The following is a 26179-nucleotide window of genomic DNA, read 5'->3' as shown; positions in this document are numbered from 1 at the left end:
CTGTGTGCTCGATTTTATACACCTGTCAGCAGTGGGTGTGGCTGAAATAACCAAATCCACGAATTTGAAGGGGTGTCCACATACTTTTGGTGATATAGTGTATAGGCCAGTAGGCATTTTGCCTTTTGTGCTTGAGAGGAGTATTGCTATATAAAATTTGGCCAAGTAAGCCTACGTTAACATTCGTTTTTCAAGTATTTAACAACTATCAATTTTCGCCATTTCTTAATTGTGTAAATAACCTACATCTCTGGATCTAGTCTTCTCTATCACCTTCACTGTAAATAGATACCACCTATTTTGCACCTGATACGATTCCTCATTTATTTTTTATTTATTTGTCTTTTCTATAGTCAGTCACCTAAAAGTGCCTAAAGCTGAACCAATATGCTGCTGCTGCTCCTCATTGAATCATTTGACTCGATGCTATCCCCTTCCGACTGAAAATCACCATTACAGCAGGTTACAGAAGAATTCCGTAAACATCCCAAGCGTCACTTCCGGTTACATTTTGACAGCAAAACACTGCACATTTTAGCTAAACGGAACTCTGATTCTCGTTATATGTTTATTTTAACACATTTTGTGTTTCATGCTCCACATTTATTAGCCAATTTTACTTGTGTGGCGGAATTGACAGTGTTCAGAAAGAGATCAGTCTTCTGCTTCTAGCAAAAGATGAAAGTGAGTATATGGGGGGGATTATGTTTTTGTTGTAATCGTACCGTTAGCTACGCTTTTGAAATGCACGTCTTTGGTAGCAATCTCACATTTTCGCATTCAAGAAAAATAAAAAGTGTTTTTATTGCAATTGTATGACAGACGTTTCAGGTAGTGTACAATGCTGGTGTCATACAGGAAAATGAACACCGTGAACATCACTCGTGTTCCTCCCCCTTAATAGCCAGCCCACTGTGATGCTCTTTCAGTGAAAACAAGTTATTGTTTGTTTGCTACGTATGTAGCGACCTCACTGCTGCAGAACATGTTGCTGATTACTTTGTGTTCGTGTGTTACAGACACGTGATACACAGCAGCCACTTTGACATGATACTGTAACAGTATTGCTGCTGTCTTTATTGTCGGGCCAATTATGAGTGTGTCAATGTAATAGGATTAGGATCACAGTTTATATTCTATTATTCTCAATTCTCTAGATCAAACATAACGTTTTCATTTTAAGCTTTTTTGTTTTTGTTTTACTTTCTTTATTCTCAATGTATTTATTTGATCCCTGCACTATTGATCAACATAGGCACACTGCATGAGATTATTATTATGTTATCATGCATGATGTCCTCATTTAAACTACGAAATGCAACTACCTATATGAGATATAATAGCCCAATATGATATTATTTATTCAGTTAGGCCTATGTGGATGCAGTTCTCACACTGACTTGTCCTGTAGGTTCCTGATGAAAATGAGGTGGTGGAGGAAGCCAGTAGCAGTTCAACATCAGTAGACAACTCCAACAACGAGGAGATTCCTCCTTATCTACGTGAAGAACCTCCTGAAGGTACGATCATGCTCTCTAATTAATCAGATATATCGGAGTTTCGATTCAAACTAACTACTGAAAAGGGCTTTAACATTGAAACGTATTTTTTTGTGTTTGTGTCTGATGAGTCCATTGCAATGAACATTAATCAACATGGGATATAATTTATATCCAACGTTCTCTGATGTGGATGTCTTGGTTTCCTTGCACCATGATCTTATAGAAATATAGATTACAAGAATTAATGTCCACTCAGAAACCACTGTAACAGCAGTTTGTATTTGCTCTGAGAGGGCGTGCATCCGTCGTTCAGAAATAGTCAAGTCATTCGCCTCATGATCGTGTCTGATGATGCAGTATATCTGATGATGCAGTACAGCCTAACGGCCAGCAGAGGGGCATATTGGCCAACAGAAGGTTTTGATCATCATTTAACATGCAACAACATAGAAACAGTAGGTGGTAGTGAAGCCATATCCCAAGACCTAGGCTCTATCTGTGATTTGCCGTGCTTAGACAGGCTAAAATGTAAGGTTATTGGACATTACTTCAGAGTAAATGCTACATTTAATTCAACCAATTATTCTGCACTACAACCTTGTATGCCAATTCGCATAAGACGAGGCTGCTCTAAAATAAAATTATATGAGGCGATTGCTATCTGTCTGGTGGGGATAATGAGATATTTCATTTCTTCAAGACACAGGCTTGAATCCCAAAGGGCATCCTATTCCCTATATAGTGCACTACATTTGACCAGAGCCCTATGGGCGCCAGTCAAAAGTAGTGCACTATGTAGGGAATAGGGTTTTATTTGGGACAAACAGAACTGTATGTAAATGAGTGAAATCATGATCAACTAACTGACTCATAATTATTCCAGATCTTCTGATACAGGCTATTGTTGGGTTCAAATACTATTTCAAATCAGAAACTATTCCATATCTTTAGAAACTTTTATCATTGGCTTTAGTCTGCCTGGAGTGCCAGATGGGGTTTGCACTTTTCCAACTATTCTATTAGTTCAATTGTGCCAGGATAGCGCATTCAAGCAGGTGAAGTATACTGCTCAAAAAAATAAAGGGAACACTTAAACAACACAATGTAACTCCAAGTCAATCACACTTCTGTGAAATCAAACTGTCCACTTAGGAAGCAACACTGATTGACAATAAATTTCACATGCTGTTGTGCAAATGGAATAGACAACAGGTGGAAATTATAGGCAATTAGCAAGACACCCCCAATAAAGGAGTGGTTCTGCAGGTGATAACCACAGACCACTTCTCAGTTCCTATGCTTCCTGGCTGATGTTTTGGTCACTTTTGAATGCTGGCGGTGCTTTCACTCTAGTGGTAGCATGAGACGGAGTCTACAACCCACACAAGTGGCTCAGGTAGTGCAGCTCATCCAGGATGGCACATCAATGCGAGCTGTGGCAAGAAGGTTTGCTGTGTCTGTCAGCGTAGTGTCCAGAGCATGGAGGCGCTACCAGGAGACAGGCCAGTACATCAGGAGACGTGGAGGAGGCCGTAGGAGGGCAACAACCCAGCAGCAGGACCGCTACCTCCGCCTTTGTGCAAGGAGGAGCAGGAGGAGCACTGCCAGAGCCCTGCAAAATGACCTCCAGCAGGCCACAAATGTGCATGTGTCTGCTCAAACGGTCAGAAACAGACTCCATGAGGGTGGTATGAGGGCCCGACATCCACAGGCGGGGGTTGTGCTTACAGCCCAACACCGTGCAGGACATTTGGCATTTGCCAGAGAACACAAAGATTGGCAAATTCGCCACTGGCGCCCTGTGCTCTTCACAGATGAAAGCAGGTTCACACTGAGCACATGTGACAGTCTGGAGACGCCGTGGAGAACATTCTGCTGCCTGCAACATCCTCCAGCATGACCAGTTTGGCGGTGGGTCAGTCATGGTGTGGGGTGGCATTTCTTTGGGGGGTCGCACAGCCCTCCATGTGCTCGCCAGAGGTAGCCTGACTGCCATTAGGTACCGAGATGAGATCCTCAGACCCCTTGTGAGACCATATGCTGGTGCGGTTGGACCTGGGTTCCTCCTAATGCAAGACAATGCTAGACCTCATGTGGCTGGAGTGTGTCAGCAGTTCCTGCAAGAGGAAGGCATTGATGGTATGGACTGGCCCGCCCGTTCCCCAGACCTGAATCCAATTGAGCACATCTGGACATCATGTCTCGCTCCATCCACCAACGCCACGTTGCACCACAGACTGTCCAGGAGTTGGCGGATGCTTTAGTCCAGGTCTGGGAGGAGATCCCTCAGGAGACCATACGCCACCTCATCAGGAGCATGCCCAGGCATTGTAGGGAGGTCATACAGGCACATGGAGGCCACACACACTACTGAGCCTCATTTTGACTTGTTTTAAGGACATTATATCAAAGTTGGATCAGCCTGTAGTGTGGTTTTCCACTTTAATTTTGAGTGTGACTCCAAATCCAGACCTCCATGGGTTGATAAATTGGATTTCCATTGATTATTTTTGTGTGATTTTGTTGTCAGCACATTCAACTATGTAAAGAAAAAAGTATTTAATAAGATTATTTCTTTCATTCAGATCTAGGATGTGTTATTTTAGTGTTCCCTTTATTTTTTGAGCAGTGTATTTTAAATAATCAAATAGTATTTCAACCCAGGTCTGCTGTTAAGATGAAGACATTCATACATCTGTCTTTCACGCTAAGGCCTTCCACTTTCCACACTTTCCTCCCAACACATTACATTAATCAGATCTAGGCCTAATTGTGCCTGTCAATATCCAACTTCAGTGGAAAGAAATGTAGGCCTAACTCACCTAACTCCTAGTCCCATGTGTAAAGAAAGCATCAAGTAAAATGTTATTTGTCACATGCGACGAATACAGTGACATGCTTACTTACAAGCCCTTAACCAACAATGTAGTTTTAAGAAAATACCTTAAAAAAAAGGTAAGAGATAAAAATAACAAATAATTAAAGAGCAGCAGTAAATAACAATAGTGGGGTGATATACAGGGGGTACCGGTACAGAGTCAATGTGGAGGCTATATACAGGGTATTACGGTACAGAGTCAATGTGGAGGTTATATACAGGGGGTACCGGTACAGAGTCAATGTGGAGGTTATATACAGGGGGTACCGGTACAGAGTCAATGTGGAGGTTATATACAGGGGTACCGGTACAGAGTCAATGTGGAGGCTATATACAGGGGGTACCGGTACAGAGTCAATGTGGAGGCTATATACAGGGGGTACCGGTACAGAGTCAATGTGGAGGTTATATACAGGGGGTACCAGTACAGAGTCAATGTGGAGGCTATATACAGGGGGTACCGGTACAGAGTCAATGTGCGGGAGCACCAGTGTCGAGGTAATTGAGGTCTGTCAGTACATTTTAGGAAACATGAAACAGAATACAGATATAAACTCTGCCTTCATCTTCTCTTTGAGAAAACTGTTTTTATGCCTCTCTCTTTTTTAATGTCATTTGTGGACACTACAAAGCAACTCATTTATGGTAATTCTCTTTCTGGAAACAAACAAACCCAATTTTTGGTCAAGGACTGGAAATAGCTGCAATCTGATTCACCAAAGTATCACTGCTGTATATTTGAAACAATATGTTGCTATAATTTATAAAGGCATTGCCAGAATGTGAAGTTATTACAGTATATCTGGTGATCAGGCTATATTAGGGCATTGTGCTGCTTTTGGGCTTTTCATCCCACGTTGAAACTATTGTATTGCATGCCAGTTGGTATGAGCTTGGTATGGTTATTTTAATTGCGTGTATCTGATGTCTGGTAAAATAACTAGGTTGCATTTCATCCCTATCCCAATAGTTTCCTCTCTGAATAGCCTATGTGAATGTTAAGTGTTTTACATCCTATAAAATTCTGCTTTTGACAATTTCCCAGCATGGAGTCAGTTGTCGTTATCAGTCTACAAGAGTTTAAATTAATTTATTTTTCATCACCATCTTGTCAGAGAGGTATGTGTAAGTCTTTCATAAGAGGAGAGGAACTTAAAGTAATTTTCTACTTTAGTAGTTCTTCATTTTACCCAGCTGCAGTTGAGAGCTAGTCTAAGACCCAGTACAAATCTGTGTTCTCTGTAACCTAAACAAACAGGATTAAAAGAGAAAATGCCCAAAAGGATATGCTGTGCCCATGTTCACAGAATCAGCATCAGTCAGCCAGTGTACTGTGTCCCTAGAACCCATCTGTTCTACTGGGCATGCCTTCTATGCTTACTTTTCAATCATAGAAAGGTTGATTAGTTCCAGTGGGTGGCCATTGTATTGCATACTGTACCAGATTGAATAGGCCTAGTTGTTGTTTTTTTCTATTCGTTTTTTATTGGATGCGATTGTGAACGATAACCATGTCAGGCATTAAATACATTTAATTGACCAATTATATCGTTCAGTGCAGCTCAAGGACTCCATCCTATAGATAATGTGGGATGTGAAGTTAGGAGATGTCTATTTACTTGCCATTATGTTCACCTGCAGTATGAGTACTGTACCCATCAGAAATAAATCGTCAATTAATTACATAGCTACTTGAAACAGTCATTCAAATGACAGTCACACATCCTCAGTAGAAACCACTACAACACGTCCTTCACATCCCTTCCAAACCACTACAGCACGACCGTCACATCCCTTCCAAACCACTACAACACGACTTTCACATCCCTTCCAAACCACTACAGCACGACCGTCACATCCCTTCCAAACCACTACAACACGTCCTTCACATCCCTTCCAAACCACTACAACACATCCTTCACATCCCTTCCAAACCACTACAACACAACCTTCACATCCCTTCCAAACCACTACAACACAACCTTCACATCCCTTCCAAACCACTACAACACGTCCTTCACATCCCTTCCAAACCACTACAACACGTCCTTCACATCCCTTCCAAACCACTACAACACGTACTTCACATCCCTTCCAAACCACTACAACACGACCTTCACATCCCTTCCAAACCACTACAACACGTCCTTCACATCCCTTCCAAACCACTACAACACGTCCTTCACATCCCTTCCAAACCACTACAACACGTCCTTCACATCCCTTCCAAACCACTACAACACGACCTTCACATCCCTTCCAAACCACTACAACACGACCTTCACATCCCTTCCAAACCACTACAACACGTCCTTCACATCCCTTCCAAACCACTACAACACGTCCTTCACATCCCTTCCAAACCACTACAACACGTCCTTCACATCCCTTCCAAACCACTACAACACGTCCTTCACATCCCTTCCAAACCACTACAACACGTCCTTCACATCCCTTCCAAACCACTACAACACGTCCTTCACATCCCTTCCAAACCACTACAACACGTCCTTCACATCCCTTCCAAACCACTACAACACATCCTTCACATCCCTTCCAAACCACTACAACACGTCTTTCACATCCCTTCCAAACCACTACAACACGTCTTTCACATCCCTTCCAAACCACTACAACATCAGAACAGCCTAAAAGACAGGGCTTGTTTGTTCTTTGTCATAACTTCTTACCAAAGTTTCTCCAGCGGGTATCGGCTAGATTTCCATCTGTTGCGAGTTATTAATAGAACCAAATGAAGTTTGATCGACTTTTCCTCCCTGTTTGTCCTGTTGTGTTTTGTGGCGCGGTGTAGGCTGCTCCATCATGCTGACAGGTCCAGTACACATCAGGGGAAGACGGTGATGTTCAGAGTAACTGTGATGGATGGACTATCACACAGCTGAACTCTCAGCCAGACACTGTGTGTGTGCGTGTGTGTGTGTGTGTGTGTGTGTGCGTGTGCGTGTGCGTGCGTGTGCGTGCTACTCCCCCCAAGTCCTATCCCAACAGCCTGTCCACCTGTGTCTCTGCCTAGCTTTTCATTAGAAGGAGAACACTTCCCAGCTCCAGTCTTCTGTGTGACCCGATCCCAGACATCATGTAAGATCTTCATTTGAGCTAGTTTGCTACAGCAGGAAAATAATCCTGCAGAAACAGGAAAAGTTAATTGTTATGTAGATGATGATTATTAGGGGACATTTCTGTAGGGGTTGATACATCATGTCTGACATTTCAAAGTGGAAATTACAAACTTCAGAAGCCTTTTTAAAACTCAAATATTGTACATAGCAGGAAAGTTATCCTGCTACAGGGTGATCAAATTGTGTGGCTCTGTGAGGTTACACCGTATTAATCAGGGCAGCAGTGTGCTTTAAACGACATCATGCTTTCCATGATTGTCATCAGTATTTTGAAACGATAGAGCCATTAGAGTTTTATCCTACTAATATAATCAAACAGAAGCCTATCACTGTGGCTTGTAATGGAGGGGCTATGAGTTATGTTGTTGTTTATACTTCTCAGGCTGCTGTAAATGTATCCATCTCCAACACCGTGAAGTGTGTGTGTGTGTGTGTGTGTGTGTGTGTGTGTGTGTGTGTGTGTGTGTGTGTGTGTGTGTGTGTGTGTCCGTCCGTCCGTCCATCTCCAGGAAAGCCCTCCTGCGAGGAGTCAGGGGGAAGATGACCATTCTGTGTTTAATGAGCAGGAAACACACACACACACACACCCTATTTCCTACACTGTATGTAGTGCCTGTGTAGGGCCTAGGAAGTGCACTACATACAGTCTAGGGAATAGGGTGCCATTTCAAATTCAGCCCGTGTCTGCCTGCTTCCAGGAAGACCTCGCTTCAAATTTGTGTCACTTCGATGCGTTGTCGGCTCAGTGGAAATGGTCATTTGGCCACAAAATGCACCGTGATTCTGAGGTGCCAAACTGTTGGTTGAGGACAAAGCTCCACAGTCTATCACAGTCCATCAGTCACGATCAACATCACTGGTCTGACTGGGAGAAAGCTCCACAGTCTATCACAGTCCATCAGTCACGATCAACATCACTGGTCTGACTGGGAGAAAGCTCCACAGTCTATCACAGTCCATCAGTCACGATCAACATCACTGGTCTGACTGGGAGAAAGCTCCACAGTCTATCACAGTCCATCAGTCACGATCAACATCACTGGTCTGACTGGGAGAAAGCTCCACAGTCTATCACAGTCCATCAGTCACGATCAACATCACTGGTCTGACAATATCACTCACCCATTCAAGTGTGGATCACACCATTGGCATACAAGCGTATATGATAGGCCTACTAAAGATTTGAGAATATAGATAGTATTATCCCAGGGATGGAACACAACTACGCCATGGTTTGTCATGAAACAGAAATACAGGAGAATATTTGATCAATGTGTGTATATCCCATTTGACTGCATAGATGTATTTTTATTAAAGACATCCCCTGAATGGTTGTTCACATCTCTGTGTTACTGTAAACTAAATCCTCCTCTGGGAGGCTTGCTAGAGGATACATTCAGACAGGAGCAAGCGAGGAGGCATTTGAACAAAATGATGAAAACAACATTTGCTGTCTCTTAGAGAGACAGAGAGAGAGACAGGGAGAGAGAGAGAGACAGAGAGAGAGACAGAGAGAGAGACAGAGAGAGAGGGAGACAGAGAGACAGAGAGAGAGAGAGAGACAGAGAGAGAGAGAGAGAGAATGTCTACTTGTCAAGTATGAGCAATTTAGATGAAGAAAAGTGAGCTGTTTGTGTTGTGGATGTTCATATCCAATTATTTTCCACAGCGTGTTATTTTGCCTTATCAGCACGTTTCTGTCAGAAGGCATACATTGATAATGTGGTAGGGCTGACAGGTTGAGAGAACAACTCTCCTTCCTCACTGCTGCTGTGTTCAAAGGACTGACAGTCTCTCTATAGCAGTCTTTCTGCAAGAACAATGAAAATCAGCAAGGCGCCAAGTCTGCCATCTGTGCTGGCAAATTATGACACTTCATTACTTTATTGGCCCATGTCTGTCCCATCTCTCTCCTACCTCTCTCCTACCTCTCTCCCACCTCTCTCCCATCTCTCTCTCTTGTCTCCTTCTCTCAACCTTATCTCTCTCTGAAACCCACAGTAGTTAGCCTACCTTTTGTAGCACAAGGAATCAGGGGTTAATCTAGCCAAATCTAGATGTAATATTTACCTTCTGTTGCTGGTCTAACACAATGTTTATGACAATACAAGCATCTGCGAGTATTTCCTGTGTTGGGTGGAGAAATGACCGAAACTGGCCTAACTCTGCCTAACTCATCTGTCTGGTCCTAAGCTGGCTCAGCTACTCAGGAATTAAAGTCACATTCCTCGTCTGCCCCGGGTGCATGGATATTGAATAAAATAATTGATGGTTGCAGAGGAAAATGGAACTCAGAGCTTTGTCCCTCTTTGGTTTTCTGGGGACACAAGGGGATGCTAGTCTTCAGAGATACTACAAGCATTACCACCAACCAACGTGTACCAAGTAACTGTTCTGTAGTTGACAATGCCTTCACTTCTGAATCCTGCTGTATCTCCTGCCATCTGGCCAGATCACAAGGACAACCAGTGTAGGAGAGAGAGCCTTGGCTTAGATGAGAGCGGAGCACAGCTTTCACTTTGGTCCTCTTTGGTTTCCAGTGACACAAGGGATTGGTCAGAGAGACACGCTACAAGCATAGTCATCAACCAACCTGTCAAAAGTTGCTTTACTGCTTCACAGTTCACCTTTCCTTTTCAATACTTCCTGTGTCTTCTGTTCTGCCATATGGCCGTAGCACAAGGACAGAGTAGACAGAGGATAGAGAACCTTGGCTCAGATTAAAGCACAGCTTTCGCTGTAAGCTCCCAGGGCTCCAAGACAACCCAACACCACATGCCTTTGTGTGTTGAAGTATTGAAAATAATCTTTACCTGTAACCTCTGACCTCTCACCTTCCCATTGAAACCTCCAGGTGTACCTTACTGCATTATGCAGTGTGCTGCACGTAGTGATTACTTATTGATCATAATTACTTATTGATCAGTTAAATCACCAGATCAGCTTTCATCTCCGACATGATCAAAGGAAGCTGTCTGCCTACTATTGTCTCTGTCTCTGTCTCTCACTCTCTCTTTCTCTGTCACTGTCTCTCTCTCTTTCTCTTGTTCTCGGTCTTTCTCTCTCTCTCTTTCTCTGATTGTCTCGCTCTCTTTCTCTGTGTCTTTCTCTCTCTCTCTTTCTCTCTCTCTGTCTCTCTCTGTCTCTTTCTTTCTCTCTCTCTCTCTGTTTGTCTGTCTGTCTCTCTCTCTCTCTCTTACTTTCTCTCTCTCTCGCTCTTTCTTTCTGTCTTTCTCGGTCTGTTTCTTTCTCTGTCTCTCTCTCTGTCGCTCTCTTTCTCTGTCTCTGTCACTCTCTTTGTCTGTCTCTTTCTGTCTCTGTCTGTCTCTTCTCTGTCTCTCTTTCTCTGTCTGTCTCTCTCTCTCTTTCTGTCTCTCTCGCTGTCTCTCTCTTTCTCTCTCTTTCTCTCTTTTTCGGCCTCTCTCTCTGTCTCTGTCTTTCTCTCTCTTTCCCTGTCTCACTCTCTGTCTCACTCTTTCTGTCTCTCTCTCTCTTCTCTGTCTCTCTCTCTCTTTCTGTCTCTCTCGCTGTCTCTCTCTTTCTCTCTTTTTCGGCCTCTCTGTCTCTGTCTTTCTGTCTCTCTTTCTCTGTCTCTCTCTATCTCTCTCTTTCTTTCTCGGTCTCTCTCTTTCTCTGTCTCTGTTTGTCTCTCTCTTTCTGTCTCTGTTTGTGTCTCTCTCTCTTTGTCTGGCTCTGTCTCTAATTCTGTATCTCTCTCTCTCTCTGACTCTTTCTCTGTCTCTTGCTCTCTTTCTTTGTCTGTCTCTCTCGCTCTCGGTCTCTGTCTCTCTCCGTCTCTCTTTTTGTGTCTCTGTCTCTCTCTCTCAGTGCATGCTGTGAGTTTTTTGGGGGGGTCTGAGTGTTTGATGTGGAGTTAGATTGCCTTCTTTTTTGCTTTCCTTTTCTGTGTGGTTTTCCTTTTTCAAGGCATGATTAAGGTTATCATTATTAAATGTTTTTGTGATAGAACTAGGTATATTGCATTTCTTGTTGGAATTGCCCTGGCTTTGGTGGGGATGGCAACCCACATGGGGACGCCGTCCCTGTCACTTCGGCACGGCTTCAGGTGTGTTACTGAAGCTACTGTCACCGTGGAGGAGTTTCTGGTCGCCGTGGGAGAGAAGGTAGGATATGAGAATGTTGCTTATGCGTCGCGGATGAATAAAGCGGTGTTGGTTTTTCTTAAAGAAGAGAGTCTTGTTGATTGGATGGTTGAGCATGGTGTATTTCTTAAAGAAGAGAGTCTTGTTGATCGTATGGTTGAGCATGGTGTACTTCTTAAAGAAGAGAGTCTTGCTGATCGTATGGTTGAGCATGGTGTTGTCACGCCCTGACCAGGTGAACCCTGCTATTTTGGTCAGGGTGTGGCATTTCTATGCTTTATTTTCTATGTTTTGGTTATAGCCTTTCTTTGTGTTTTATTTCTATGTTGGGCTCGGTGATTTCCCAATCAGACAGCTGTCGCTTGTGAAGTCTGATTGGGAATCACATTTAAGTTCCTTTTCCCCCACGATGTTTGTGGGTTGTTGCCTCTGTTATTTGAGCACGTAACGTATTGGCAGTTCTTACTTGATTTTGTGTACATGTTTAATTCTAGTGTGTTAAATAAACATGTATTCGCTCCCAGCTGCGTTTTGGTCCGCTTCCTCGTCTCCCGACGACAAACGTTACAGAACAACCCACCGAACCAGGACCAAGCAGCGGGAGGAAAAGGAGCGCGAGAGATGGGCTCGCGAGGGAAAGGAGTTCTGGACCTGGGAGGAGATCATGTCGGGGAAAGGACCCTGGCGGACGGACTCCCAGGTCGAGGAGGAAAAGCCAGCCGGTAGACGGAGTCGCAGGCGGCGGTCGAGGAGGCCCGGAAAACAGCCCCAAGAAAATTTTTTGGGGGGGCTAATGGGGTGGTCCGGAAGGGCAGAGGAAGAGCCCAGACCACTGCTCTCGTGGGGGATGACGGCGGAGGAAGAGAAGGAGATGAGGCGTTTGATTGAGGACCTGCAGAGGGAAGATCTGGAGGAGGAGCCATGGTATGCTGAGTTGCGTGCTGTGTCGCCAGTGCGCCCGCACAGCCCGGTGCGTCCGGTGGACATGCCCAGCACATGCCGTGCTAGGATGGGCATCCAGCCAGGACGAGTGGCTAAACCGGCTCCACGCTTCAGGTCACCAGTGCGTGTTCACAGTCCTGTCTGGCCCGTTCCTGTTCCCCGCACCAAGCCCACGGTGCGTGTCCCCAGTCCTGTCCGGCCCGTCCCTGCTCCCCGCACCAAGCCATGGTATGCAGAGTTGCGCGCTGTGTCGCCAGTGCGCCCGCACAGCCCAGTGCGTCCGGTGGACATGCCCAGCACATGCCGTGCTAGGATGGGCATCCAGCCAGGACGAGTGGCTAAACCGGCTCCACGCTTCAGGTCACCAGTACGTGTTCACAGTCCTGTCTGGCCCGTCCCTGCTCCCCGCACCAGGTTAGTGGTGCGTGTCCCCAGTCCTGTCCGGCCCGTCCCTGCTCCCCGCACCAGGTTAGTGGTGCGTGTCCCCAGTCCTGTCCGGCCCGTCCCTGCTCCCCGCACCAGGTTAGTGGTGCGTGTCCCCAGTCCTGTCTGGCCCGTCCCTGCTCCCCGCACCAAGTCAGTGGTGCGTGTCCCCAGTCCTGTCTGGCCCGTACCTGCTCCCCGCACCAGGTCAGTGGTGCGTGTCCCCAGTCCTGTCCGGCCCGTCCCTGCTCCCCGCACCAGGTTAGTGGTGCGTGTCCCCAGTCCTGTCTGGCCCGTCCCTGCTCCCCGCACCAGGTTAGGGGTGCGTGTCCCCAGTCCGGCCCGGCCCGTCCCTGCTCCCCGCACCAGGTTAGTGGTGCGTGTCCCCAGTCCTGTCCGGCCCGTCCCTGCTCCCCGCACCAGGTTAGTGGTGCGTGCCCCCAGTCCTGTCCGGCCCATCCCTGTTCCCCGCACCAAGCCCACGGTGCGTGTCCACAGTCCTGTCCGGCCCGTCCCTGTTCCCCGCACCAAGCCCACGGTGCGTGTCCACAGTCCTGTCCGGCCCGTCCCTGTTCCCCGCACCAAGCCCACGGTGCGTGTCCACAGTCCTGTCCGGCCCGTTCCTGTTCCCCGCACCAAGCCCACGGTGCGTGTCCACAGTCCGGCACGGCCCGTGTCTGGTCCACCGGTGCCCAATCATGTTCCGGTCGACGGCTCCGCTCCGGAGCCTGAGCATGCCGCTCCACAGTGGTCCAGTCCGGGCCAGAGGGGTAGGGCTAGGGTGGAGGCAGGGGGAGAAACACGCCCGGGGCCAGAGCCTCCACCGAGGGTGAGGCGCCCACCCGGGTCCCCCCCCTAATAGACTTTAGTTTGGTGCGCCGGGAGTACGCACCGTTGGAGGGGGGGTACTGTCACGCCCTGACCAGGTGAACCCTGCTATTTTGGTCAGGGTGTGGCATTTCTATGCTTTATTTTCTATGTTTTGGTTATAGCCTTTCTTTGTGTTTTATTTCTATGTTGGGCTCGGTGATTTCCCAATCAGACAGCTGTCGCTTGTGAAGTCTGATTGGGAATCACATTTAAGTTCCTTTTCCCCCACGATGTTTGTGGGTTGTTGCCTCTGTTATTTGAGCACGTAACGTATTGGCAGTTCTTACTTGATTTTGTGTACATGTTTAATTCTAGTGTGTTAAATAAACATGTATTCGCTCCCAGCTGCGTTTTGGTCCGCTTCCTCGTCTCCCGACGACAAACGTTACAGGTGTATTTCTTAAAGAAGAGAGTCTTGTTGATCGTATGGTTGAGCATGGTGTACTTCTTAAAGAAGAGAGTCTTGTTGATCGTATGGTTGAGCATGGTGTACTTCTTAAAGAAGAGAGTCTTGTTAATCGTATGGTTGAGCATGGTGTACTTCTTAAAGAAGAGAGTCTTGTTGATCGTATGGTTGAGCATGGTATATTTCTTAAAGAAGAGAGTCTTGTTGATCGTATGGTTGAGCATGGTGTACTTCTTAAAGAAGAGCGTCTTGTTGATCGTATGGTTGAGCATGGTGTATTTCTTAAAGAAGAGAGTCTTGTTGATTGGATGGTTGAGCATGGTGTATTTCTTAAAGAAGAGAGTCTTGTTGATCGGATGGTTGAGCATGGTGTACTTCTTAAAGAAGAGAGTCTTGTTGATCGGATGGTTGAGCATGGTGTACTTCTTAAAGAAGAGTGTCTTGTTAATCGTATGGTTGAGCATGGCGTACTTCTTAAAGAAGAGAGTCTTGTTGATCGTATGGTTGAGCATGGTGTATTTCTTAAAGAAGAGCGTCTTGTTGATCGTATGGTTGAGCATGGTGTACTTCTTAAAGAAGAGAGTCTTGTTAATCGTATGGTTGAGCATGGTGTACTTCTTAAAGAAGAGCGTCTTGTTGATCGTATGGTTGAGCATGGTGTACTTCTTAAAGAAGAGAGTCTTGTTAATCGTATGGTTGAGCATGGTGTACTTCTTAAAGAAGAGAGTCTTGTTGATCGTATGGTTGAGCATGGTGTATTTCTTAAAGAAGAGTGTCTTGTTGATCGTATGGTTGAGCATGGCGTACTTCTTAAAGAAGAGAGTCTTGTTGATCGTATGGTTGAGCATGGTGTATTTCTTAAAGAAGAGAGTCTTGTTGATCGTATGGTTGAGCATGGTGTACTTCTTAAAGAAGAGCGTCTTGTTGATGGTATGGTTGATGGTGTACTTCTTAAAGAAGAGAGTCTTGTTGATCGTATGGTTGAGCATGGTGTACTTCTTAAAGAAGAGAGTCTTGTTGATCGTATGGTTGAGCATGGTGTATTTCTTAAAGAAGAGAGTCTTGTTGATCGTATGGTTGAGCATGGTGTACTTCTTAAAGAAGAGAGTCTTGTTGATCGTATGGTTGAGCATGGTGTACTTCTTAAAGAAGAGAGTCTTGTTGATCGTATGGTTGAGCATGGTGTACTTCTTAAAGATGAGCGTCTTGTTGATCGTATGGTTGAGCATGGTGTATTTCTTAAAGAAGAGAGTCTTGTTGATCGTATGGTTGAGCATGGTGTATTTCTTAAAGAAGAGCGTCTTGTTAATCGTATGGTTGAGCATGGTGTACTTCTTAAAGAAGAGAGTCTTGTTGATCGTATGGTTGAGCATGGTGTACTTCTTAAAGAAGAGAGTCTTGTTGATCGTATGGTTGAGCATGGTGTACTTCTTAAAGAAGAGAGTCTTGTTGATCGTATGGTTGAGCATGGTGTACTTCTTAAAGATGAGCGTCTTGTTGATCGTATGGTTGAGCATGGTGTATTTCTTAAAGAAGAGCGTCTTGTTAATCGTATGGTTGAGCATGGTGTACTTCTTAAAGGAATGTTTATTCAAGTTACGCCACTTTTTTTCTCCGTCAACAAGGGTAACGATTTAGAATGTATCACCGTTTATTCCCAATGAGCTATTGGAGTGTGAGTTATTGTGGTTTGGGAAGTTTACGAGTTCAATTATGATTGTCCTGTTGTGTTTCAAACACCCGGCGTTGAAACAGGTTATGTCGTTTCAAACACCCGGCGTTGAAACAGGTTATGTCGTTTCAAACACCCGGCGTTGAAACAGGTTATGTCGTTTCAAACACCCGGCGTTGAAACAGGTTATGTCGTTTCAAACACCCGGCGTTGAAACAGGTTATGTCGTTTCAAACACCCGGCGTTGAAACAGGTTATGTCGTTTCAAACACCCGGCGTTGAAACAGGTTATGTCGTTTCAAACACCCGGCGTTGAAACAGGTTATGTCGTTTCAAACACACGCCGTTGAAACAGGTTATGTCGTTTCGGCGACAGTTTTTTATGTTTTTGGACTCAACGCAGCAGACTTTGGCGGTATCGTTTAAAGTCAAGTATGACAACAGACTGTATATGGCTTATGCTAGTACGGGTAGTCAACGGTGTTTTGAGTGTGGGGATGTTGGTCATAAGCGACATGCTTGCCTGAAAAGGGAGAAGGCAGAGGGAGGGGCGCAGGTGGTCCTCGTAACGCCTGGGCCCACTGATTTAGGGAGAGGTGGGCCGACAGTGGTAGAGCAGCCACAAGCACCTGCTGCTGAGGAACAAGTTGTCCGTGTTGAGGGTACTGAGTTGCAGCTTGTACCAGAGGGGAGCATAGCGTCTGATGTGTAGCAGAAAAATATTCTTGTAGGAGGTAAGGTTAGATCTGGGGAGCCACTTCCCCAGACTGGTGAGGAGATGCGCAGCATGATTGATGGGATACAGGAGGGGGTTCAGGTGGGGCTAGTCTCCCAGGTAGTGGAGGAGATGCCTGGTATGAGTGATGGGGTACGGGAGGGGGTTCAGGTGGGGCTAGTCTCCCAGGTAGTGGAGGAGATGCCTGGTATGAGTGATGGGGTGCAAGTGGGGAGTGTTGAGAGGGATGTGGCTGAGGGGAGTCAGGGGTCTGTGGCCTCAGCTGAGGAGGATCAGGAGAAGGATATGGACGTCTCTGTTGATATGATAGCATCTGGTGACGATGCAATTTACAATCTAGAGGAGGTAAATGGGTTCCTGGATCAGGCTTTTGTGAAATCTGTCAAATTATAGGGTGTTTTTTTCTCTTTGTCTGGTTTTTCTGTGTTTTCTTCTGCTTTTTCTGTATCTTTTCTATATGGCAATCAATTTCAAGGATCCTCAATCAACGTAGACAAACTGAGTGTGATATATACTTGTATAGTACATAACAAACTCACTTGGGTTATCATGGCTTTGAGGCGAGCCTTGCAGTTCGTTTTCAAAGTGGCTGACAGAAGCAAAACGGCACCTTTTACCGAGATGTGCTCGGCATGAACATTTCAAAGAGTTTAAAGAGGGATGTAAAGCAACTTGTAATGGCCCTTATGATGGAAAATGGAGCAAGATAATGGTCGGCTTTGGGCCAGAGGATGGTCGCTTTGTGGCTAAACTGATCTACAATTATGGAGTAGGACATCCTGTGTCTGACTCTACAGTCTAGCCAGGCTGTCAGCAATGCTAAGCAGCTTGGTTGGCCCCTCACTGAGGTTGGAAAGGCCCTCTATCTGGCTGAGGCCCCAGGAGGTTATCACTTCTACCTGGTGGACAAAGAACAGCCTCCCAATGATCCCGTGCAGAAGTTGAGTCTGGCAGGGACTGACCTGCAGAAATCAATACACTGCTGCTCCTCCCTTCTGGGGATGAAGGTGAAAGAGAGAAATGAGGAGAAGAAGACTGTGCTGATGGGATTCACAGACACTCAGTGTAAACTAGAGCTTCACAACATTGTTGGGACAGTAGATCATGGGACAGCCTTTGGATGTATAGCATTCTCTTGTCCACGTGAGCAGTTGGCAGATCTTGAAGCACTGATGACAAAAGGAAACCATGAAATCCTTACTATCTTGGTTAGCCTGGACACCCCATGAGATCTGCATTGTTGTTTGAGCCTTTATTGTGCTATGGGTTCCCAGACCCAATAAAGGTTCTTTAAAACTTAAACTCTCTGTCTCTTTCTGTCTCTCTTTATCTCTTTCTCTCTCTCTCTGTCTCGTCCCCTCTTTTACACACGCACTCTGCTACCATTCAAATGTGGCCATACATCCCATAAACAGACTCTGTCTGGCTGCTGTGGCAATGGCTCAGGTGATGGATGGATGTCTCTGTTAGATCCTTCAAAGCACAAACACTGACATGAAATGGTGTGTGTGTGTGTGTGTGTGTGTGTGTGTGTGTGTGTGTGTGTGTGTGTGTGTGTGTGTGTGTGTGTGTGTGTATATATATGAGATGAGATGTAGGAACTGAACAACTTTGATTTTCTTCCATAAATCCCAGCAGATGAGGGATTGGGTCCTGTCAGGGCCAGCAGAAATTCAGCCTTGTTTCTCATCCAGCCTCCCAGTCAGAGTGGGCTGAGGGGAGAGTCTCAGAGAAGGGAGAGCTGGACCTAAAGCGGGCAGTCTGGGATTTGGGAAGCTGTTTAATGGTCATTTCAATGATTGATGTATACCCATTGATTCCTGAAGAATATAATGAGTTTAGCACCACTGTCTGTCTTTATTATGACCCAAAATATATGGTTTTATTACTCTGTTGTTTACAAACGACAAGAAGTTGAATCACAGTCTGTACCTTTCAAAGCAGGCAGTATGGATGTGGAAATGAAATCACATGGAAACACCATACAACAAGGGATATTACAAAAAGAAACAGGACGAATCACACATTTGATATCAATAAGCTACTGTGCTTAAAGGTTGTTGTTGACAAGACGTATTGCATGTTTAACCTTTTTCTCATCGTGAATCTGGAGGCTGCCCTGCTGAGTGGTCACTAGCTGGCACAGCCACAAAGTCCTCAACCCTAATCTTAACCTTAATGTTTAACCCATATCTTAACCCTAATCTTAACCCTAACCTTAACCACACTGCTGACCCTAATTCCTAACCCTAACCTTAAATTAAGACCAAAAAGCATATATTCAAGGCAAAGGGTGGCTATTTGAAGAATCTCAAATAGAAAATATTTTTTATTTATTTATTTTATTTATTTCACCTTTATTTAACCAGGTAGGCAGTTGAGAACAAGTTCTCATTTACAACTGCAACCTGGTCAAGATAAAGATTTCTTTTTTTTTTCTTTTTTTTTTGCAGCTGGCCCATCTAGTGGAAATCGCCTTGCCTCAAGGACAAGATTCATGACTATTGGCTAGATTATAGTTTCAGACCACTCAACAGAGTAGTGGACAGGAAGCATGGAAATGGCTTATTATAGTTTCACACCACTCACTTGTATTTTCAGCCATGCAATAGGACAATTATTCAGACTTTTTTCCCACTACACTACATGTTAATGTTTTAAATGTATGTAAATTGTAAAGATTTTGTCTGTAATGTCTTTCTTGTTATGTGTCGGACAGAGTAGTGGACAGGAGGCATAGGAATTGCTTATACGACAGTACTAGTTTTGTTTACCAGACCATGCTATTTCATATCAAGGAAATCATGTATCCTTTTCTTGAAAAGCTTCTGTGCTGAACAAACCTGGCCTGCTATATGTTGTATTGCATAGTGGTTCTATGGGTCTATTATTAGCATACATTTTCTCAGGTCTTTTACCGAGCCCAATAGTGAAAATAGTTTTTTGTTGAGCAGTGTAGCTAGCTAGGCTTATATGTAGAAGTATTTTCACCAGCAAACTAAATCCTTGCCGCCTTCTCAGCCTCTACTAAACGTTGAGTGCTTGGGACAGGACATGTTTTATGTCTATTATCTGTTCGTCAAGCTGTTTTTAGAAGCATTATAGTTATTTTTCTTTAACGGAGCCTACAACCATTCATCATCAGGGACATGGTTCCTATTGTCCTACTGTAGAACAAGCCTTGTACTAGACTGTATTATATTCTCTCAGTGTAGGCTAGTTTTCATTCCCACCACGTTTGGCTTCAGCATGACTACGCCTTCTATATGAGCACAATGGTTTATTCCTGTCTTCTCTCCTCTTTCTGAAACTTTTTTTATTCATATTTTTTCCTCAATTATGATCATTTTTGTTTGAGTATGCAGTTGTGCTGATGATATATTCCAGTCAGAGATGATATACCCCAGAGTCAGAGATGATATACCCCAGAGTCAGAGATGATGATATACCCCAGAGTCAGAGATGATGATATACCCCAGAGTCAGAGATGATGATATACCCCAGAGTCAGAGATGATGATATACCCCAGAGTCAGAGATGATGATATACCCCAGAGTCAGAGATGATGATATACGCCAGAGTCAGAGATGACATACCCCAGAGTCAGAGAGGATGATATACCCCAGAGTCAGAGAGGATGATATACCCCAGAGTCAGAGAGGATGATATACCCCAGAGTCGGAGAGGATGATATACCCCAGAGTCGGAGAGGATGATATACCCCAGAGTCAGAGCTGATGATATACCCCAGAGTCAGAGCTGAAAATATACCCCAGAGTCAGAGCTGATGATATACCCCAGAGTCAGAGCTGATGATATACCCCAGAGTCAGAGAGGATGATATACCCCAGAGTCAGAGAGGATGATATACCCCAGAGTCATAGCCGATGATATACCCCAGAGTCAGAGCCGATGATATACCCCAGAGTCAGAGAGGATGATATATCCCAAGGTCAGAGATGTTCTGATGATATATCCCAGAGTCAGAGCTGCTGCCGCATCTGGCAGCGATAGATGATGATATATTCCATCAGGTCAGAGAGAGAGAAGACACTGTTGGATGTAATGATGGAAGTAAACTATGCCGAAATATGGTAATTTACTCTGTTCAGGCGAGTATGTGTCTCAAATATCACCCTCTTCTCTACTCCAATTACATTCAGCCGCGGGGCGATTTTTTTCTTGAGCGGATGGTCGGGGGACCAGAACAAAGTTATAAATAATTTTTCCGAATTTTACTTTGGGGACCGATGATATGGGATCTTTTTCTGGTTGAAAATAGTTAGACTAATTACTTTTAACACAGTTTACTATGTAGCTTAGTTTCTCATTCAGGCTTTTGTCATTTCACCAGTCATTAGGCTACATGTTGTTTCCACACACACCACAATGGTACAATCAACCAGGCTGCTAAGGTGCATAAAAATGAGTAAAAGAAACATGCTAAAATGAGAAAATAACTATTACGCTCTTAGTATCAGTGACTGAGAACTACTTACATTGGAAGAACCCCCACCCCCCCTCCTGGTTCCTAGAAAGAGGAACATCTTAATTTAACCTTTTTGGCAGACCCTTGAAATGTCATAGTTCTGTATCAAAATACAAAGTGACATTTTATTCATGACTGTGGAATTGGATTGATCTTTAGCACTCTTGTTGGAAAGTACAAAGAGCTATTATCCCAGAAGAGGGTGAGAGGAAATGGAGAGAGGAGCGAAAGTATTATTATTTAGCATTTTCTTCACAGGATGACAAACGGAAGGTTTCTTTTGAGGTTTGGGTTGAAGAGAAAAAATAATTCAGACTTTCAGGCTTGAATAAGAGGGAAATAACACAGGGAGTATCATTTTAAGTCTAGCATCTTCTGAAAAATGGATGGAAATTCAGCGATGGAACGAGTGATGTTTTGTTGTTGTTTTTTGACACAAGTGGTAGTTGCCTGGTAACGGGGCGATGAAGTGTTGGTCGACGTGATATTTGAAGAAATAAGGTGCTGCATGAAATCAACAACCCACAAGACCAATACTGATTCAGATGTCTGCCGACTGACACACACACACACACACACACACACACACACACACACACACACACACACACACACACACACACACACACACACACACACACACATATATATATATTGGTGAGCTAATTTACCATTGAGCACAGGCACTCCATTTTGTGACAGACTGATGTATTGTTCAGCTGCCTGCCTGGTTTCCCCACTGCTATAGCCTGCTAATTGTTCAACAGAACTCTGTCTTAGACACTTACTTCTACCCAACAACAGCAACTAACAGTGTAATGGCAAATTCCTAGAAGGAACATATGATAGCAGACAGTCTGACAGGTGGGAGATGGGAGGGAAAGGGTCATATATAGCCAGAAGCTGTGTAGATCATAGTGATATTATTCTAGGGAAGGTTGTGTTGTTGGGAGTTAGGTTGAGTTATGCAGCCTTGAGGAGAGGAATGTGTGGGAGAATAATCAGCATTAGTCAATGGGTCGTATGCAGAGTCATGAGGGAAAATACAAAGCTGAGACATGATTGGTTTGCCTGATGTTTGTACATGTCTCCATCACCCTGCTCTGGTTATCCTTAGGACTGACTGGCCTTTACTGGCCCTGCTGTCTGTAGGGACCATGTTCATGCGTTAGCAGTGTAGGCACGGACACCGCCTGTCAGCGAAGCTAGTTGAAGAGCCTCTGCCTGTAGATATTGCAGTTGACTTATGGACCTGTGTATGTGTTGGGGGGTATGTGTTTGTTCGTCCGTGTGTGTTTGCGTGACTGACTGTATGTGTACTTGTATGAAGGCTATGTGATGTGTGTGTATAATGTCTTAGTGCTGGGTAGCTGGGAGAGGTCTGTATTTCCCTATCTTACATAAGGAGCGTACGACCTCAAACCTATAGCTCAGCCTATGACGAGAGTTTGTTATAATATTGAGTGTGCAGGTAGCAAGTCAAATTTGACTGAAGTATAAATAAAGAATGCAATCCGATATAGTCACTGCCAGTAGCAGAAATACAGGATCTGGCCTTGCTGCAAACATCTGAGTCCAGATGATTCAGTGTCCTATTTGAGACCACTGTAGGAAGGTTAAAGCTAAGAAAAACGGAGCTCGGTTTTAATGTTTTAGACTGCTTCTCATATGGCACCCTATTCCCTTTGAAGTGCACTACTTTTGACCAGGGCCCATAGGATGCAGACTTAATGTGTTAATTGAGTGACAAAGACATAATAACCAGTCGTCGGGTCTAGATACTTGCGGCTATCTTTTAATTGCATTGCAGATATTTGTGCTGTGCTGTGGAGGAGGTTTAAGTTCACTGAGACTTGAGTCATCATCACCTCAGTTAACAGCACTGCTGAGCTCAGCATCACCTTGCCTTGTCTTCCTGTAGACAACACTAGTTAAGAAGCACTGAGACAGAAGCTGAGATTGAGGCTGAGTGAGAGACAGATAAAGACAGACGGGCGGGCGGACGGGCAGGCGGGCGGGGCGCTGCCGGGCTGGGCTGTTAGGGTGAAGTATTTTCTTACGCTAATGTGGGGTGACGTGGAGGAGGTTGCATTTTGACAAAAACAGTCGGTAAACAGACATTTTATTTTCAGGTAGTTGAGGAACAGTGTGAAATCAGTCTACAATGTGTGACCAAATGTGTAATTTGGTCACAGACCATGTGATTCAAACTCTGTCTGATATGTAAATAACAGGTTTATTTATTGTCAATTTTTGCCACCATTGCCTTTAGATGAGGTCAATAGTTAAATAAAAGTAATCCTTAAATAATACATGTTTTTTTTCTACAACAGTTATTATCTTACAAGGCATTCAATCTGGAAAACTGTTGGCTATCTAAATGAATGTGTTTGGTGTACACTTAGCAACTATTTCCAGGGTGTGAATACTAACGGGCCCAAAAATATTTTTGGTATCTCAGATTATTCTGTCAATTCTCTCATAGAACCTTCAATGCTTTTTTGCATTTTTATCAGACATGTTTTTTTGATGAAAGTGCTAATTTCAGGCCCTTTTTAGACCTACATGTATACATGCCTTTTGTAAGACCCTATGATCCGTGGACACATGATACAGACATCATTTTGGTGTCATTGTAATCCTTATAGTGTGCTCTAAAATATGGAGTGTCCATTAATTGATTCAACATTAAAACTATTAATATGAATACCTAAAAACTACCCTTTTCAATGTTGCTTATTTTTCGACATATTGTTTGGAAGAATATATTCAGTGTGTTTTCTGCTAATTTTGAAGACATTACCCATTTTATACATAGAAAATGACATTACAGGTCATTAACTAATCACATCACTCCTTTAGGATTCCACATTCAGCAAATCACCAACAGAGGGAGTTCCCTTTGAATCCATTTTCCCATTTCCTGTGTTGGTGGTGCTCATAAAATGTATCAGAACTTAAAAAGTAGAAGAGCACCCACTCTGGAAATGTGATGTAGGCCTACTTGTAGAGTATATTGTTTAAAATAATATGTTTCAAAATGAACAAAATCCAAAGTTCATATTAGTATTTTTAATGCTGAAGAAATGAATGTAATTTTTGTTTTCAGAATCTAGACGTTCTCCATGTTTGAGAGAACATTGTAAGGAGTACAATGACACCAAGATGTTGTCTGTGTCATGTACCTTCACGGATCATAGGTGACTCACCACCTGGATTCGGTCTTATGTAGCGACATTTTCATTTCTGTTTTTTACATTGGATAAAAGTAGAGACTCAGAGCTACAAAATGGTAAATCTTGTCAAATCTGCATTTGAGGAACAATGGGAAAGTAATTCTGCTTTGAAAGTTGATAAACTTGTAAACTCAGTTTTGAGAAAATGCCATTTTAGTGTTTCGGTGAGAGAGCTCTTATTTGTCTACACCCATTCAGCATCGTTTTACCCCCTCTTAAGCTTTAGCGCCACCCATCTCCTTGCGTTCAGAGAACTCACTTGACACTCTGGCCAATGATTTGTTTACCTCTGGATAACATGAAAACAGCCTAACCAGCTCTGCTGGCAACAATTTCATTACGCTTTTTTGCCAACGTTTAATGACACCAGATATATTCAACGGTGTCGTACACTTTAGCTTAAGACATGTAGCTAGCTACCTAGATAAACAATTAACCTAGCTAGGTAAACAACATGTAAGATCACACACACATCACATTAGCTAACAAGCCAGCCACCTAACGTTAGCTAGGGATACACTTTAGCTTGAAATGAAACCACTTTCTGTCAAAATTAGAAATGTGTAATATCTGAAAATGTAGCTAGCTAGACTGTCTTACCCTTATACTTCATCATGCATGATGGATGCATCTCCCTGTCATGGATCCATGCCACAAATAATAATGAAATGATAATGAAAATGGCGCCGGAAGAAATGGCAGCAGTTTTACAAGCACCCAACCAATTGTGCTATTATGTGGGGTTTTTTTTCATGTTATTTGTAACTTATTTTGTACATAATGTTTCTGCCACCGTATTTTACAGCAGAAAAGAGCTTCTGGATATCAGGACAGCGATCACTCACCTCGGATTAGACAAATAATTTTTCTTCAACAAGCAGGAAGCACAGGACATTCTCCTAACACCCGCCAAGGCTAACATCCAAGTTATTTGCAAGAGGATGAAGGATCAGTAGAAGGCGAGTGGGAAAGCTGCCGTTACCGTCAATATTACTCGCCAACATGTAATCATTGGACAATACATTAGACGAAGTACGATCATGAATATCCTACCAACAGGACATCAAAAACTGTAATATCCTGTTTCACGGAATCGTGGCTGAATGATGACATGGATATTCAGCTAGAGGGAAATACGCTGCCATGGCAAGATAGAACAGCACACTCCGGTAAGACGAGGGGGGGCGGTCTGTGCATATTTGTAAACAAAAGCTGGTGCACGAAATCTAAGGAAGTCTCTAGATTTTGCTCGCCTGAAGTAGAGTATAATGTGATAAATTGCAGGCCACACTACTTGCCTAGAGAGTATTCAGCTATACTTTTCGTGGCTGTGTATTTACCACCACAGACAGATGCTGGCACTAAGACCGCACTCAGTCAGCTGTATAAGGAAATAAGCAAACATGAAACCACTCACCCAGAGGCGGCGCTCCTAGTGGCCAGAGACTTTAATACAGGGAAACTTAAATCAGTTTTACCAAATGTTAAATGTGCAACCAGAGGAAAAAAAAATCCAGATCACCTGTACTACACACACAGACGCGTACAAAGCTCTCCCTCGCCCTCCATTTGGTAAATCCGACCTCAACTCTATCCTCTTGATTCCTGCTTACAAGCAAAAATTAAAGCAGGAAGCACCATTGACTCGGTCTATAAAAAAGTGGTCAGATGAAGCAGATGCTAAACTACAGGACTGTTTTGCTATCACAGACTGTTACATGTTCCGGGATTCTTCCGATAGCATTGAGGAGTACACCACATCCGTCACTGGCTTTATCAATA

The 26179-nt window shown here is 44.0% G+C and overlaps 1 protein-coding gene and 1 pseudogene across 1 annotated transcript in view; both read left to right on the top strand.

The window, feature by feature from the left end:
• Positions 1–464: 464 nt before the first annotated feature.
• Positions 465–26179, top strand: part of LOC115197596 (transmembrane protein 263-like) — a 42724-nt gene continuing 17009 nt past the window's right edge. Inside the window, exons 1-2 of the mRNA XM_029759258.1 lie at positions 465–684; positions 1412–1520. Coding sequence (XP_029615118.1) covers positions 679–684; positions 1412–1520 — 115 coding nt within the window. The 5' untranslated portion in view covers positions 465–678. The remainder of the gene's footprint in view (positions 685–1411; positions 1521–26179) is intronic.
• On the top strand, positions 17222–17929 carry LOC115197595 (glyoxalase domain-containing protein 4 pseudogene; annotated as a pseudogene).

Source organism: Salmo trutta, chromosome 7, assembly GCF_901001165.1.
Source record: "Salmo trutta chromosome 7, fSalTru1.1, whole genome shotgun sequence".
Classification (NCBI taxonomy): Eukaryota; Metazoa; Chordata; class Actinopteri; order Salmoniformes; family Salmonidae; genus Salmo; species Salmo trutta.
Note: the sequence above shows the minus strand (reverse complement) of the source record. Positions and strands in the feature narration are given on the sequence as shown.